Source organism: Fundulus heteroclitus, chromosome 6 (genome assembly GCF_011125445.2).
Source record: "Fundulus heteroclitus isolate FHET01 chromosome 6, MU-UCD_Fhet_4.1, whole genome shotgun sequence".
Classification (NCBI taxonomy): Eukaryota; Metazoa; Chordata; class Actinopteri; order Cyprinodontiformes; family Fundulidae; genus Fundulus; species Fundulus heteroclitus.
In genome coordinates, this window is record NC_046366.1 from 5,424,498 (window position 1) to 5,436,687 (window position 12,190).

General features: G+C 42.3%; 1 protein-coding gene across 2 annotated transcripts in view; it reads left to right on the forward strand.

The window, feature by feature from the left end:
* The window catches only part of LOC105925197 (neuromedin-U receptor 1), a 53,371-nt gene extending 44,294 nt beyond the window's left edge, over nt 1-9,077 (forward strand). For both annotated transcript variants that reach the window (XM_036137915.1, XM_021315655.2), the window contains 3 exons: nt 4,264-4,987; nt 5,210-5,443; nt 7,027-9,077. In XM_036137915.1, coding sequence (XP_035993808.1) covers nt 4,300-4,987; nt 5,210-5,443; nt 7,027-7,337 — 1,233 coding nt within the window. In that variant the 5' untranslated portion in view covers nt 4,264-4,299 and the 3' untranslated portion in view covers nt 7,338-9,077. The remainder of the gene's footprint in view (nt 1-4,263; nt 4,988-5,209; nt 5,444-7,026) is intronic.
* The last annotated feature ends 3,113 nt before the right edge of the window (nt 9,078-12,190 follow it).

Consider the following 12,190-nt stretch of genomic DNA (forward strand, 5'->3'; position numbering starts at 1 on the left):
GTGAAGGAGCTCTGCTTTGCTGTTGCCAACATCTTTAAACTGCAATCAGATGGTTTGTCTTCTCCTTTCCCTCATGGTTAATTTTACAGGACAACCTAACAAATTCAACCTCACCATCTACCTGCTGTCACTGGTTTAGCTCCATGTCATTACAATCATTAGTGTTATAAGCTAATCAAGATAATATTAATGGAAATAATGCCCTTTCTTGTGGTCGAGCAGCGGTACTTAACCGGAGTTTTCCAGAAGTTCACTGCAGGTAGATGATGAGTACCAGAAAAACAGAAGGCCCATGAAGGGGACGTCAATATAGCCCCACCCCCGATGACAAGGCAGTGGCAGCTTGTAGTGACATCGTAGCTGAAGGAACTCTGCAGTGACACTGAAAAAAATCTCTCATTGAATAAAAGCTGCGGCATAAACTGAGAATATCATCAAACGTTTTTAATTTCTAACAATGTTTGACTTTTCAATGTCTAATTTTTCAATACCCAATCTCTTTTTCGATGTCATTGCAAGTGATTTTTCAATGTTTAATGTTTCAATGTTTGATTTTACAATGCCAAATCTCTTTTCAATGTTGCTGCAAGCTGTCACTGTCTTAGCTCCATAGGTTGCCACCTGCTGGAACACAGTTCGCTGAATAAATAAACAATGTAACAAAGCTTCAAGGCAGATGATTTTGCCTCGATGAATTTTATGAATCAAGGTCCTTGTATTTTTCAAGGAATTGTGACAGCCCTAAATCTCTTACTGCTCTGCTCCGCCTCCCACGGTGAACGTTTGAAGCGCCAAAGTGGTCTCGGGCATTGGGTTGCCGTACCAGTCTGTGCGCACCGTGCACTGAAACTGCTGTCTCCTGGTCTGCAGACACATACTATTGGAGACAAATACTAATTTGACTAATACTTTATACTTGACATGGACATAGTTGCAACACTCAACATAACAAGCGGCAATGCAGTAAAAGGAGAAGAGTTGACATTGCACTTCCAAAATGGCCGTGCACAGTATTGCATAGTAAAGAATGTAGGATTATTGAAGAATAGTGGGTGTGTTCATGGCAGCAACACAGAAATAAACACTGGCCTAGAGAGGCAGAAGAAGACGGCATGTTTACCCGTTATGTTCACACACAGATAGACGTGAAGATTGGGAAAACAGCCTGTTAGTGAAGACCATTTGGACCTTTTTTTAATAAAAGATTTAAAAAAACGTTGCTTTACTAAATAAAAGCTGAATGCTTTACATTTAGCAGATAGTTGTTTTAGATTTTATTTACGGTACAGGTGATGGAAACAGAAATCTTTGTATGTTCCCACAGGCTTGGCCAATAAACTCACCCTTGAAAGGATGCCAGTAATTTGAGTATGCTCTTTTCAGTCACAAAATAAACAGTAGCAACATAGGATTTAAAAAACTGTGGCGCTTGAACCTTCTGGGCCATTTGATGTCAGTACAGGCAAACTTGTTCAGTAAGGGCAACTTTGAATCCCCCCATTTTCAATGAGACTGGCGCGCGCGGGCCGCACCAACTTACAAAAATTTGGAGGTGCTGGACCTGACGCCCCTGGCAGCTGGAGGGGCCCCCTCAGGGGCGAGGTCAGCATGATTGCATTACTTTTGTGAATGAGCCGATGTGCTGCCGGTCAGGCTACGCACTGTGGTCCTGTGCTGTCACAAAGCCAAAACCGGGCGCTAGGGGGACTAGAGGTTGCTTTATACTTAACATATCCGCGAGGTTCGCACGGCCAAATAACGTCATTTAGGCTTCCACGCTAGGGTGACCAGACATCCCCGATTTCTGGGGACAGTCCCCGTTTTGGATGTCCTGTACCCAGAAATGTCCCTGATTTCAGTGTATCATGATGGAGTAATAAAGTTGCAACAAGCTCCTCACCAACAGACCCCAGGTGGTAAGGATACGGAAACACACGTCTGCTCCATAGGAACGCCATAGGGTTGTGTCCTCAGCCCAGCTTTCTTCACACTTTTCACCCAGGACTGTTCTGCTGTCCACCCCACAAACACAGTGGTGAAGTTTGCGGATGACACCATTGTTGTGGGTCTCATCTCCAACAATGATGGGTCCCACACAGGGATGAGGTCAGCAATCTCACACAGTGGTGCTCCAGGAACAACCTGCTCCTTAACACCAGTAAGACTAAGGAAGTAATGATAGAGTACAGGAGGTCCAGAAGGACCGTACACACTCCTCTCTATATACAGGTGGAGGTGGTGGAGCGTGTGGATAGCATTAGGTTCCTGGGCATTCACGTCTCCTCTGACCTTTCTTGGACTGTGAACACCTCCCACCTGGTGAAGAAGAACTAACAACGGCTCTTCTTTCTCAGCAAACTGAAAAGGTCTGGACTTCCCACTAAACTGCTAAAGAACTTCTATAGAGCTTCCATAGAAGAGTGTTTTATGCATCAGCATAACTGTATGGTATGGGAGCTGTGAGGGCAATCGCCCCCTGATGGGAGACTGCAGTCAAATCAAACCAAACACCTCAAATCATCATTGTACAATAAGCACCGTACTACCGCATCATCTGTTTTCTGTGACTCTCCTGAACGCAAGCAAAAAAAATAAGAAATCATTGTAACCATTGTTCATTGCCTGTTTGTCAGTTCGCCAAAGAGAGATTTTGCCACAGTAACACCCGGTGACAATAAAACATTCTTCACTTGACTCTTGATATTGGAGTCGCAGTTGGGTGGTTGACGTCAACCCTTTGCGTTTCGAAGTGCCAAACTTTCCTAGTCCCTAGTTAACTTTCTCAGCATAGAATTAAGAAAATCTAACTTTCAGATACAAATTGAGTACAGCTTGTTTTACAGTCTGCTTTTCAGAACATCTAAAACTACCCTAAAAGTATGCATGGGCTGAAAAACAGCAAACCAATATTGTTGTTAAGGGATGCGTTAACATTAGCGTTGGCCAATATTGTTTTTTTTAATATATCGGTATACGTCTAAGTATGACTAGGTGGACATTAAATACTGATGTTTGTTTTCATGTTGTTGCCGTGTGTGTGTGTGTGTGTGTGTGTGTGTGTGTGTGTGTGTGTGTGTGTGTGTGTGTGTGTGTGTGTGTGTGTGTGTGTGTGTGTGTGTGTGTGTGTGTGTGTGTGTGTGTGTGTGTGTGTGTTTTAGGATGTGAAGAGAGAAGGTTGGCCATGTAGTATTTGTTTGGGCATGTAAAGTTGATCGTGAGGAAACACAGGATGGTGGTCCATTGACATTGGCCCAGATTTTCATATAGTTACTATGAAACGCAAGCAATTTGGGAGAATCATTGTTTTCACTTGTCATATTACCAGAGGTGGGTAGTACCTAGTTACATCTACTCAGTTACATCCTCACAGTTTATGTTGATCCAAGACTTCTTGTATGTGAACAACTTTCTTCTAATGTTATTTTCAATCTCTGAGCCTGTTTTGCCAACAGTAGATATTATCTCTGGAAATTTTTTGGCTGTTCTGACGTATATATTATCATTATCTACTTATAACTGCTGATTTGTGTAAAAGTTTGATTTTGAAATGTCAATTTTCTTTGCAAACCAGATCTGGTCAAACACTTACTTTGTACTTTTTATTACTTTTTCACTTTTTCTTGAGTCATTATTGGATGACTACCTTTTAACTTCTACTTGAGTATAAATATATTTAAAGTAATTCTACCCTTCCTTGATTAGAGATTTTGACTACCCCCCCCCCCCCTCCCCTTAATTGTTTTCATATGCCACCTACTGGTCCAGACTTAGACTTAGACTTAGACAACTTTATTTGTCATTTTGTATGCGTACAGAACAAAATTTTGTTGCATACAGCTTGTAGATTGCAGTAAAATTAAATTACAGTATAGGGTGCAGCAGTGATTTAAAAGTAAACAATTGAAATGTAGACAATGCATGAGAAGTCACAGTGTACAGGTGAGTATTTTTAAAACCATTTGTATGTGCAGAATTAGGGCATTTGTGCAAGAATACAGCTTGTAAATTACAGTAGATTTAAAATACCGTATAAGGTGCAGCAGGATTTAAAAGTAAAACAATAGCATTGCTATCTCAGAGTGCACTTTGTTTGGATTAGGGGGAATAGAAGAGGACCGGCACAAACAAATACTGCCTCGGTTTTATTACCTCCAGGAGACAAACCAATAGAGTTTTTGCATTTTGTGACGGCTACATTGAACAATAATCTCTAAAATGTGATGACTGACACTAAAAAATCTTCTTTCTCCCTTATTCCTTTAGATTTAATAAGTGAGAAACCTACTTTCAGCTGCCAAGATGCCAGAGCTGAACTGCTCCCTCGCTGCTCTGGTCATGACTGATGCCGCAGTCGTCAGTGACAGGGGATGTCCAGAGATTGCTGTGATGTGTGGGATGAATGTCTCCTGGCTTTTGGCCATTGCCACTGAAAAAGATCTGAAGGAATTGTGCTTGAGCGAGAAGGATTACCTTACCCTGCAATTGGGGCCAACAAAGTCCCCCAGGTTTCTTCCTGTGTGTATCGGCTACCTTGTTATTTTCATGGTGGGTGTCCTGGGAAATTCCCTGACCTGTACCGTGATTTTGCGCTACAAGGTGATGCAGACACCCACCAACTATTACCTGCTCAGCCTGGCCATCTCTGACCTGCTGGTGCTGCTGCTGGGCATGCCATTAGAGCTCTACGAGATGCAACAGAACTACCCCTTCCTGCTCGGGGAAGGGGGCTGCTACTTCAAAGTCTTCCTGTTTGAGACTGTCTGCTTTGCCTCCATCCTCAATGTCACAGCCCTCAGTGTGGAACGCTACGTAGCCGTGGTGCATCCCCTTAAAGTCAAGTACTTGGCAACACGTGCCCATGTCAAGAGGGTCATCTTGGTGCTGTGGGGGCTGTCCATGCTGTGTGCTGTGCCAAACACCAGTCTGCACGGGATAGTGCTGCTTCCTCCGCGGTTTGGACGAGAGTTCCCCCAGTCTGCTACATGTAGTACGTACAGAACTTCAAACCTATTCATTCAGCTTTTATACCGTCTGGTTTGCAGCATAACTAGCAGAAATGCAATCAGGAAGGACATTTTGCTCTTATTTGTTCAATATAAAACCTTCTATTTCTACCACTGAATGACGTTTTACTCTTTTGACGCCTGCATGCATGAGATTGTGATCTTAACCGATTCACTATTTCTCACTTTTGTATCTCTGCCATCAGGTCTGGTCAAGCCTACCTGGATGTACAACATGATTATCCTGATCTCCACACTGGCCTTCTTTGCCGTCCCTTTGTTGATCATTAGCATTCTTTACCTGATCATCGGCCTGCGGCTGCACAGAGAGAAGGTCAGGAACATGGAGGCGGCCAATGGCAGCTTTGGACCTGGCTCTCTGTCCAATTCCCACACGCAGAGGTTGAGCAAACGCAACCTGCAAGTCACCAAGATGCTCTGTAGGTGTTTCTTCACTGCATTGTTTTTACTAAATTACTTAGCAGATGGCTAATATGAGATGGTTTTAGTCAGGGCAACATGTATTCATGAAACTTTTGAAAAGAATTTAGAGAAGCTAGCCGAGCAAAATTTAGCTCGGCTGGCTTTGTAGTCACTAAGTGAAAATGTTTGCAGTTTGTCTTTTATTTTGTCCTTATATACCATTTCTGTTAGAAGCAGTCCAAGAAGGAAATTATATCCTAAATCCTATACTAAACAACAAAGTGGTACCCATTTTGGGTCAAAGCCTTTGTGCCAGGTCACAACACTGTAGAAAGGTTATGAAGTCTGATTGATTGTTGTTCTAAGCTTGCAACATTGCTACTGACGGGTGGACCTTTATCAGCCCTGACCTACTGTATCATGCAAAAATATTTGTGCCTCTTAAAATTTTAACTCAATTAATTTTTTAAAAGATACTTATGGGACAGATCAACTAAAGTTGCACATAATTATGTGAGAATGATGCAACTTTTTACAAATTAAAATCTGAAAAGTTTGGCATGCATTACTATTCAGACCACTAAATACAGCGTATGCATTCATTTGCCTTCCAAAGTCAACTAATTATCAAATAGAGTCCTTGATCACACAATCTAACATTTAAATCCATTTGCTGCTCTGCAAAGGCCTCAGAGGTTTGCAAAAAATAAATAAAAAAAATCAGGGAACAAACAGCATTGTGAACACTAAATAACACAGCAGACAGGACAGGGAGAACGATACAGAAGAGTTTACACCAGAGTTAGGTTATAAAACAACATCTCAAGGTTTGAACAACTCACAAAGCTCTGTTCAATCCATCATCTGAAAGTGGAAAGAGGATGGTACAACTACCAAGCTAGCAAGACATGTCTATCCATCCAGCTAAAGTCAGCTGGCAGGCAGAGAGAGCATTGATCTGGGAAGCAGCCAAGAGACCCAGCATAACTCTGGAGCAGCTGCAGAGATCCACAGCTCAGTTGGGAGAATCTTTCAACAGCTATAGGTAATGCACGCCACAAATCTGGCATAAATGGAAGAGTTTGAAGGAAAAAGTCATTGTTGTTGAACGCCATAAGTAGTCCTGTATGATGTTTGCCACAAGCTGTGTATCCAAAACTGCAGACATGAGAAAGAAGCTGCTTTGGTGAGGTGGCTCAAATTTTAACTGTTTATGCTTTATGCAAAACGGTACATATGGAGAAAAACTAACATTGCAAATAATGCTTAGCCCCCATACAGGTTGATCCCAGTACAACTCTGTTAGAGACAGCTAAAGACTAGAGACTGGGACAACTATCAAAGGTGTACAGTCCGAGCTAAAATAGAAACGGTTTAATTCAAAGTGTTAGAATAGTCCAGTCACAGTGGAGAGACAGAATATTTAAAAAGGTCAGTCTCTAGATGTGCAAAGCTGCAACAGACAAATGGAAAAAGACTGTAAGTACAGTGAAAGTGGGTACTACAAAGTACTGACTTCTAGGAGCTGATTATAACAACATGTTACACTTTTTGTAACATATTTTAGAAAATCGTGTATCATTTTTCTCGTGTGCTGCAGGCGTGCTGGTTGTCGTCTTTAGCCTCTGCTGGGCTCCCTTCCACGTGGACCGCTTGATGTGGAGCTACATGGACAGGGAGTCCGTGCAGCACCAGGTGATCTTTGAAACCGTCCACATCATCTCCGGCGTCTGCTTCTACCTGAGTTCTGCCGTCAACCCCATCCTCTACAACCTGATGTCGACGCGGTTCAGGGAGCGGTTCGGTCACATCACGTGCCACTCCAAGGCCTGTCCGGCGCGTTCACACTTCAAGATGAATCAGCGCAGCACCTTGAGCGAGGAAGTGCAGAACAGCAAGAAATGGACTTAGTGACCTCTGGGGAAGTTCATGAAAAAGTTGTCAGAAATAAATTGGCAAAGGCAAAAAAACGGGGGGGAAAAAGCAGTGGGGTGTAATTGGAGTCACAGGGTTCATTTATATGGTAATTTAATGAGCACCGAAATCCTCTGGAGAATTCTGGGCTGACCACCAACGTTATCAAGGCTACAAATGAGGGAATATCTTTTGGAGGGATGGTTTCTCACCGCACAGACACGGATTCTCAGAAAAATTCTATTGTATGCATCAAAGCTACTCTATATAGGCACAACACCTAGCACAACTCTCCACACTGCTTTGTGCTTATAATTCTACATTTATTGCTTATCATTATGGTCGAAAAACACTCAAAAGTCGAACAGGGAAGATTTTCTTGTGACCAAAACCCTTGTGAAAGGAGAGAGACACATTTCAGAGGTTGAAATGACGGGGTTGTAAAAAAAAATGAGACTTGAATCATTTCCGAACTTTTCCCACATTCAATGTGAGTTTTAACTGCAAACGCAAAAAAAGTCAACTGAAACAAAGAAGTGTGTACAGCCTTAAACTAACCCATTTATGAAGCTCCTTTTGACTCTGTCTGGTCTCTCAGCGTCCCACATCTTTACTTGGTTCTGTTACACACTACCCTGTGAAAGGTCCTCCAAAACTTCTCTGATTTTCTGTCAGATGCAGTTCTGAACTCCCTCTGGGCCATCTAACAACATTTATTTTCCTCTCATGCACGAATTCTTCTGTAGCTTTGGACTCACTGCCATGCTGAAAAAGGAAGTCCTCCTTCATGTTCAGCTCTGTAGCAGACACCTGCAGTGTTTCGGCCAAAATCAAACTTGTATTTGGAACTAGTATTCAGAACTTCACCTATGGTCTGGCATAGATGAAGTTAGCTCCATCCGCTAAACCTCAGTTCCATCCGGACAAATATAACCCAGGGCAGGATGCTGCTATGATCATCTTCTGGTGATCTTTTGGTGATGTACAGAGTTGCTTTTGTGCCAAATGTCTCATTTGGAATTATCACCCAAATGTTCCAGTTTGGTTACAGACCATAAAACATTCTCCCACAAGGTTTGGGGCAAAATCCGTCTTGCAACCCTACTCCTGAGTCCAGACATAGCACAAGAGATAAGCATAGGACATTGCTGTCACACCTAGAACACAACCAGGACTTGTGGGGAAATCCTGCAGCTCCATCAGTGTTGCCTCTCAGCAACCAGTTTCAGCCTCTTCATTTCAGCAGTTTTTGGTGAAACGAACAGTTTTTCAAACTATATGTGTAAATCTTTCAAAAATGATTTATCAGTCTCTTCTTTGCCGTTGCAAACATCAGAGAGATCCTACCTTAGCCTAAAACGTCCTGCCTAGGAGTCTCAGCTTCAGTGGTTCAGATGCTGCTGAGGGCGACTCTGAGGAAGGAGACGGCAGAAATATGGATCTTAGTGGGAGGTCTAGGTGTGACGCTGTCTTTTAAGAGCTGTGATTGGTTGATAGTAAAAGAAAAAAGTTAAAGCAGCGCACCTGTCCTGTCATCTCTGGGAGGAGGAGGAGTGTTGAAAGATAAATTGGTCCCTGGATCACGGTGCAAATAGGCGGACATTGAAGCGTTTACCGCAGATCAATGCGGCTTTTTCTCTGAGCGTCTTGGTGCTTTCTTATTTATCCTCAATAAAATTACGTTAGGTAGACCTGCCTTTAACCCGGGCTGCTGAAACTAATTAATTGATTAAAAAACATTTTTATCTCCATATTAATAATTGTATGATTGATAGAGACGCTGATGTGTTCACTTCCTCCACATTTCAGGTGGTGGATCAGCCAATCAGCTCTCTCTGTTTCCACCATCTTCCTGCTTCAGACACTCTTAGCTCTCTAAAAGTCCTCCTCTCTACTCCTAACATTTTTCATTTTATGAGCTTTCTGAACAGCTAAGATGCTTTGTGAATAACTTTTATCTTACAGAGGTAAAATTCTAAGACAAATCTGAGAATTTTGGATATTCTCAGTTTTTTCCTAAAATGACTTCACTAAGATCTACTCTTAGGATTCTCTGTGAATCCGGACACAGCTATTTTAACAAGTGTTAACATCTTAACAGCTGTGCAGACTTTTTTTTCTTAACAGCTGTGCAGAGTGGAAAAGGAGTTCTGTGACTGTAACTCTTTAATGGAGGGAGATAGCTGAATGACGGGCTGGCAGGTGTAACACAGGCGGCGAGCCCGAGCAGCACCACAGCGGTGGCAGGAGGGAAGAGCAGCTGGAAGAACAAGAGTGAGTCCAGAAGAACCAGGTGAATCCAGGAAGTGGGTCTCTCGCCCAGGTTGGCAACACCAAGGGAGTAAGAGGGGAAACGCCAGAGCAAAATCTGAGCAGGCAGGGATTCAGGAAGCTGGTCTTCAAAGCACGGAACCACACAGGTGAGTAAATCTGTGAGTAAAAAGGGGCCTGCATGCTTCCTCTCAGAGCTCCTTTGGCATAGGAGCCTTGTAAAGGACCTTTACTGACAGTATAACGTATAAGCACAGCCCACCTCACAGAAATGAATGAAAATGTCCGGAGAGAACACGCAAGGAACAGGAGTTAGGAGCAGGAGCGAGGGGCTATAATTAGTACATTTCGGAATCAGCACCGGTTGTGTGCTTTGCCTGGCACCAAACAATCTCAGATCATGTTGATCAGTAGGGGGGCAGGCAGAGGGAATGTCTCACCCAGGGCGCCATTCACACAGGAACCACCACTGTGTACGTTTCACATATCCTTCATTTGGAAACTGTTTTCCACCAGGGCTGTTGGTAAATCATTCAGTAGCCTTATTGGTTTTACGACTGGTGGAACATGGAAGTCAATGTGCCCACAATGCTGCAGAATGACACACAAATGTTTGATGTAAACATCCCAGTTAATAGGGGCTGGCAACTCCATTTGAGTAATGAGATCTGCCAGGAGCCCTTCCGCTGTGACGTCTCATGAAAAATTTAGTTGGCAAACTGTGAAGAGGAAAACTAATTTCTCTGGATGGAAATGAGAAGAAACTGAGCGAGGAAAATGTTTCAGTGGGTCAACAATATGGAAAAAATGAAATGCGTAGATGAAGTCAGATGAGAACGTTGACAAAGATTATCCAGCTACTGAATACTGACAAATGGTTTTGTAATGAAACAGCATTATGGGCGCGCCACAGCAACACTAATGAAGACCAATCTATTCCTAGTTTCCATCCCCATAACGAGAGTAGAACACACTGCTCACATGTTGGCTCTGCGATAGACCTATTTTAAAACGCTGTGCCACCATATCACCCCAAGTAATGGTATTCACTCAAGCAGACAGTGCCATTTACAGCAAGTACAAGGGAGTGTGTGAGCAGAATAGTGCTGTGTAATTAAAGAAGCCAGGCCAAGTGACATGTATAATCTGTTTCATTTCACACACGGAAATGAGAGCCGCTGTGAGAACATCTTCAAGCTGAAAGCCATAAAAGCCCAGAGCTGGAAACAATAAAAAGTTCCTGTGATGCTGAACATGAGCAGCAGGTGGGAGGAACTGCAAATTATGTGGATCTCACATAGCTGGATTTTTTTTTTCCATCACAAATGGGAGAGGGATTCAAATTCGTCATAATGACATATTCTGATTGACAGTGTGATGAAAAGGCGAGACTTTTCATTTTTGATCTAGAAACTTAAATGAAACTTGGTGAATTGGTAAAATTACAGACCAACTCTGTAAAAACAGCTGTGCAGCTGGAAAGCCCTGGGTTTTATACAATCTTCTTTTCACACCAGAGGAATGATTATGGAGACATGGACAGCAGGAGGTAATGCAAAAGAATCCTGGAGACTGAAAGATACAGATGACATTAGGTTCTTTTTGCCAATTAGATGAGGTGCTTCTTAACGAGATCTGAGGATAGAGAATAATACGATTGGGCAAACTGTTAGCTGTTAATTTAAACAAATTAAACTGCGTAGTGTAGTCATTTCCATACATTGTATTTGAGTTTAATCAACATATTGAGATAAAATTATGATTTTCGGAAGTTGATCATAGGTAATAGTTTGCTTTCCAAAGAAAGTAATCTTATCAGCATGAGCTTGTTGGAAAAGTAAACCCATCCTCAGTGAAGAAAGCTAATATAAGTGCACTGTAGCCTGTCTTTTAGATTGATAGAGCTTTCAGTTTTAACAAACAACCTTGAGCTGTGTTATGGAAAAATATAATTAGTTGTTATATTAATCAGGCATTTTTATGGAAAATTATAAGAGGTACTTCTGGTCTCTAAACTGTGTCTCCCCTCTGAGGCAGAAAACACACAGCTCACAGGGTTTGGTTTAAGGTCTGAAAGCTATTTTATGGTTCTTGAGGTCATCTGGGTTGACCCCCTGATAGGACATCTGGGTGCTAAATCAGCCTTATTTCAGGAAGACCCTCGAGAGAATAGTCTCCTTGTTTTGGGAGCAGAAATAACCTGGAGCCACAGTGTCTGGCCCATAACCCCCAAACTAATCAGCAGGGACTGGTCTGATAAAAGATGGGTTTGCAAAGATGAGGGTAGACAAAAGATGTCTGGATGTCGGTAACATACTGAAACTAAGCTTGTAAGTTTTTCTTTGTCTCTTTGGAATTCCAAATGAAATAAATATGCATATTTTAAATGTTTGCCTCTGATAATTGTTTCTCCTTTACTACTAAATCTTGAACCGGGGTGAGACGGGCCGTGACAAATGGACAGCAGTGGGCTAATATTAATGTCAACAGCTGTTTGGCTGAACAAATCTACAGAAAAATTGAAAACAATTTCTTGTGAAAATGTAGACTGAGATTTTTCATTAATATAGTGTTTTATC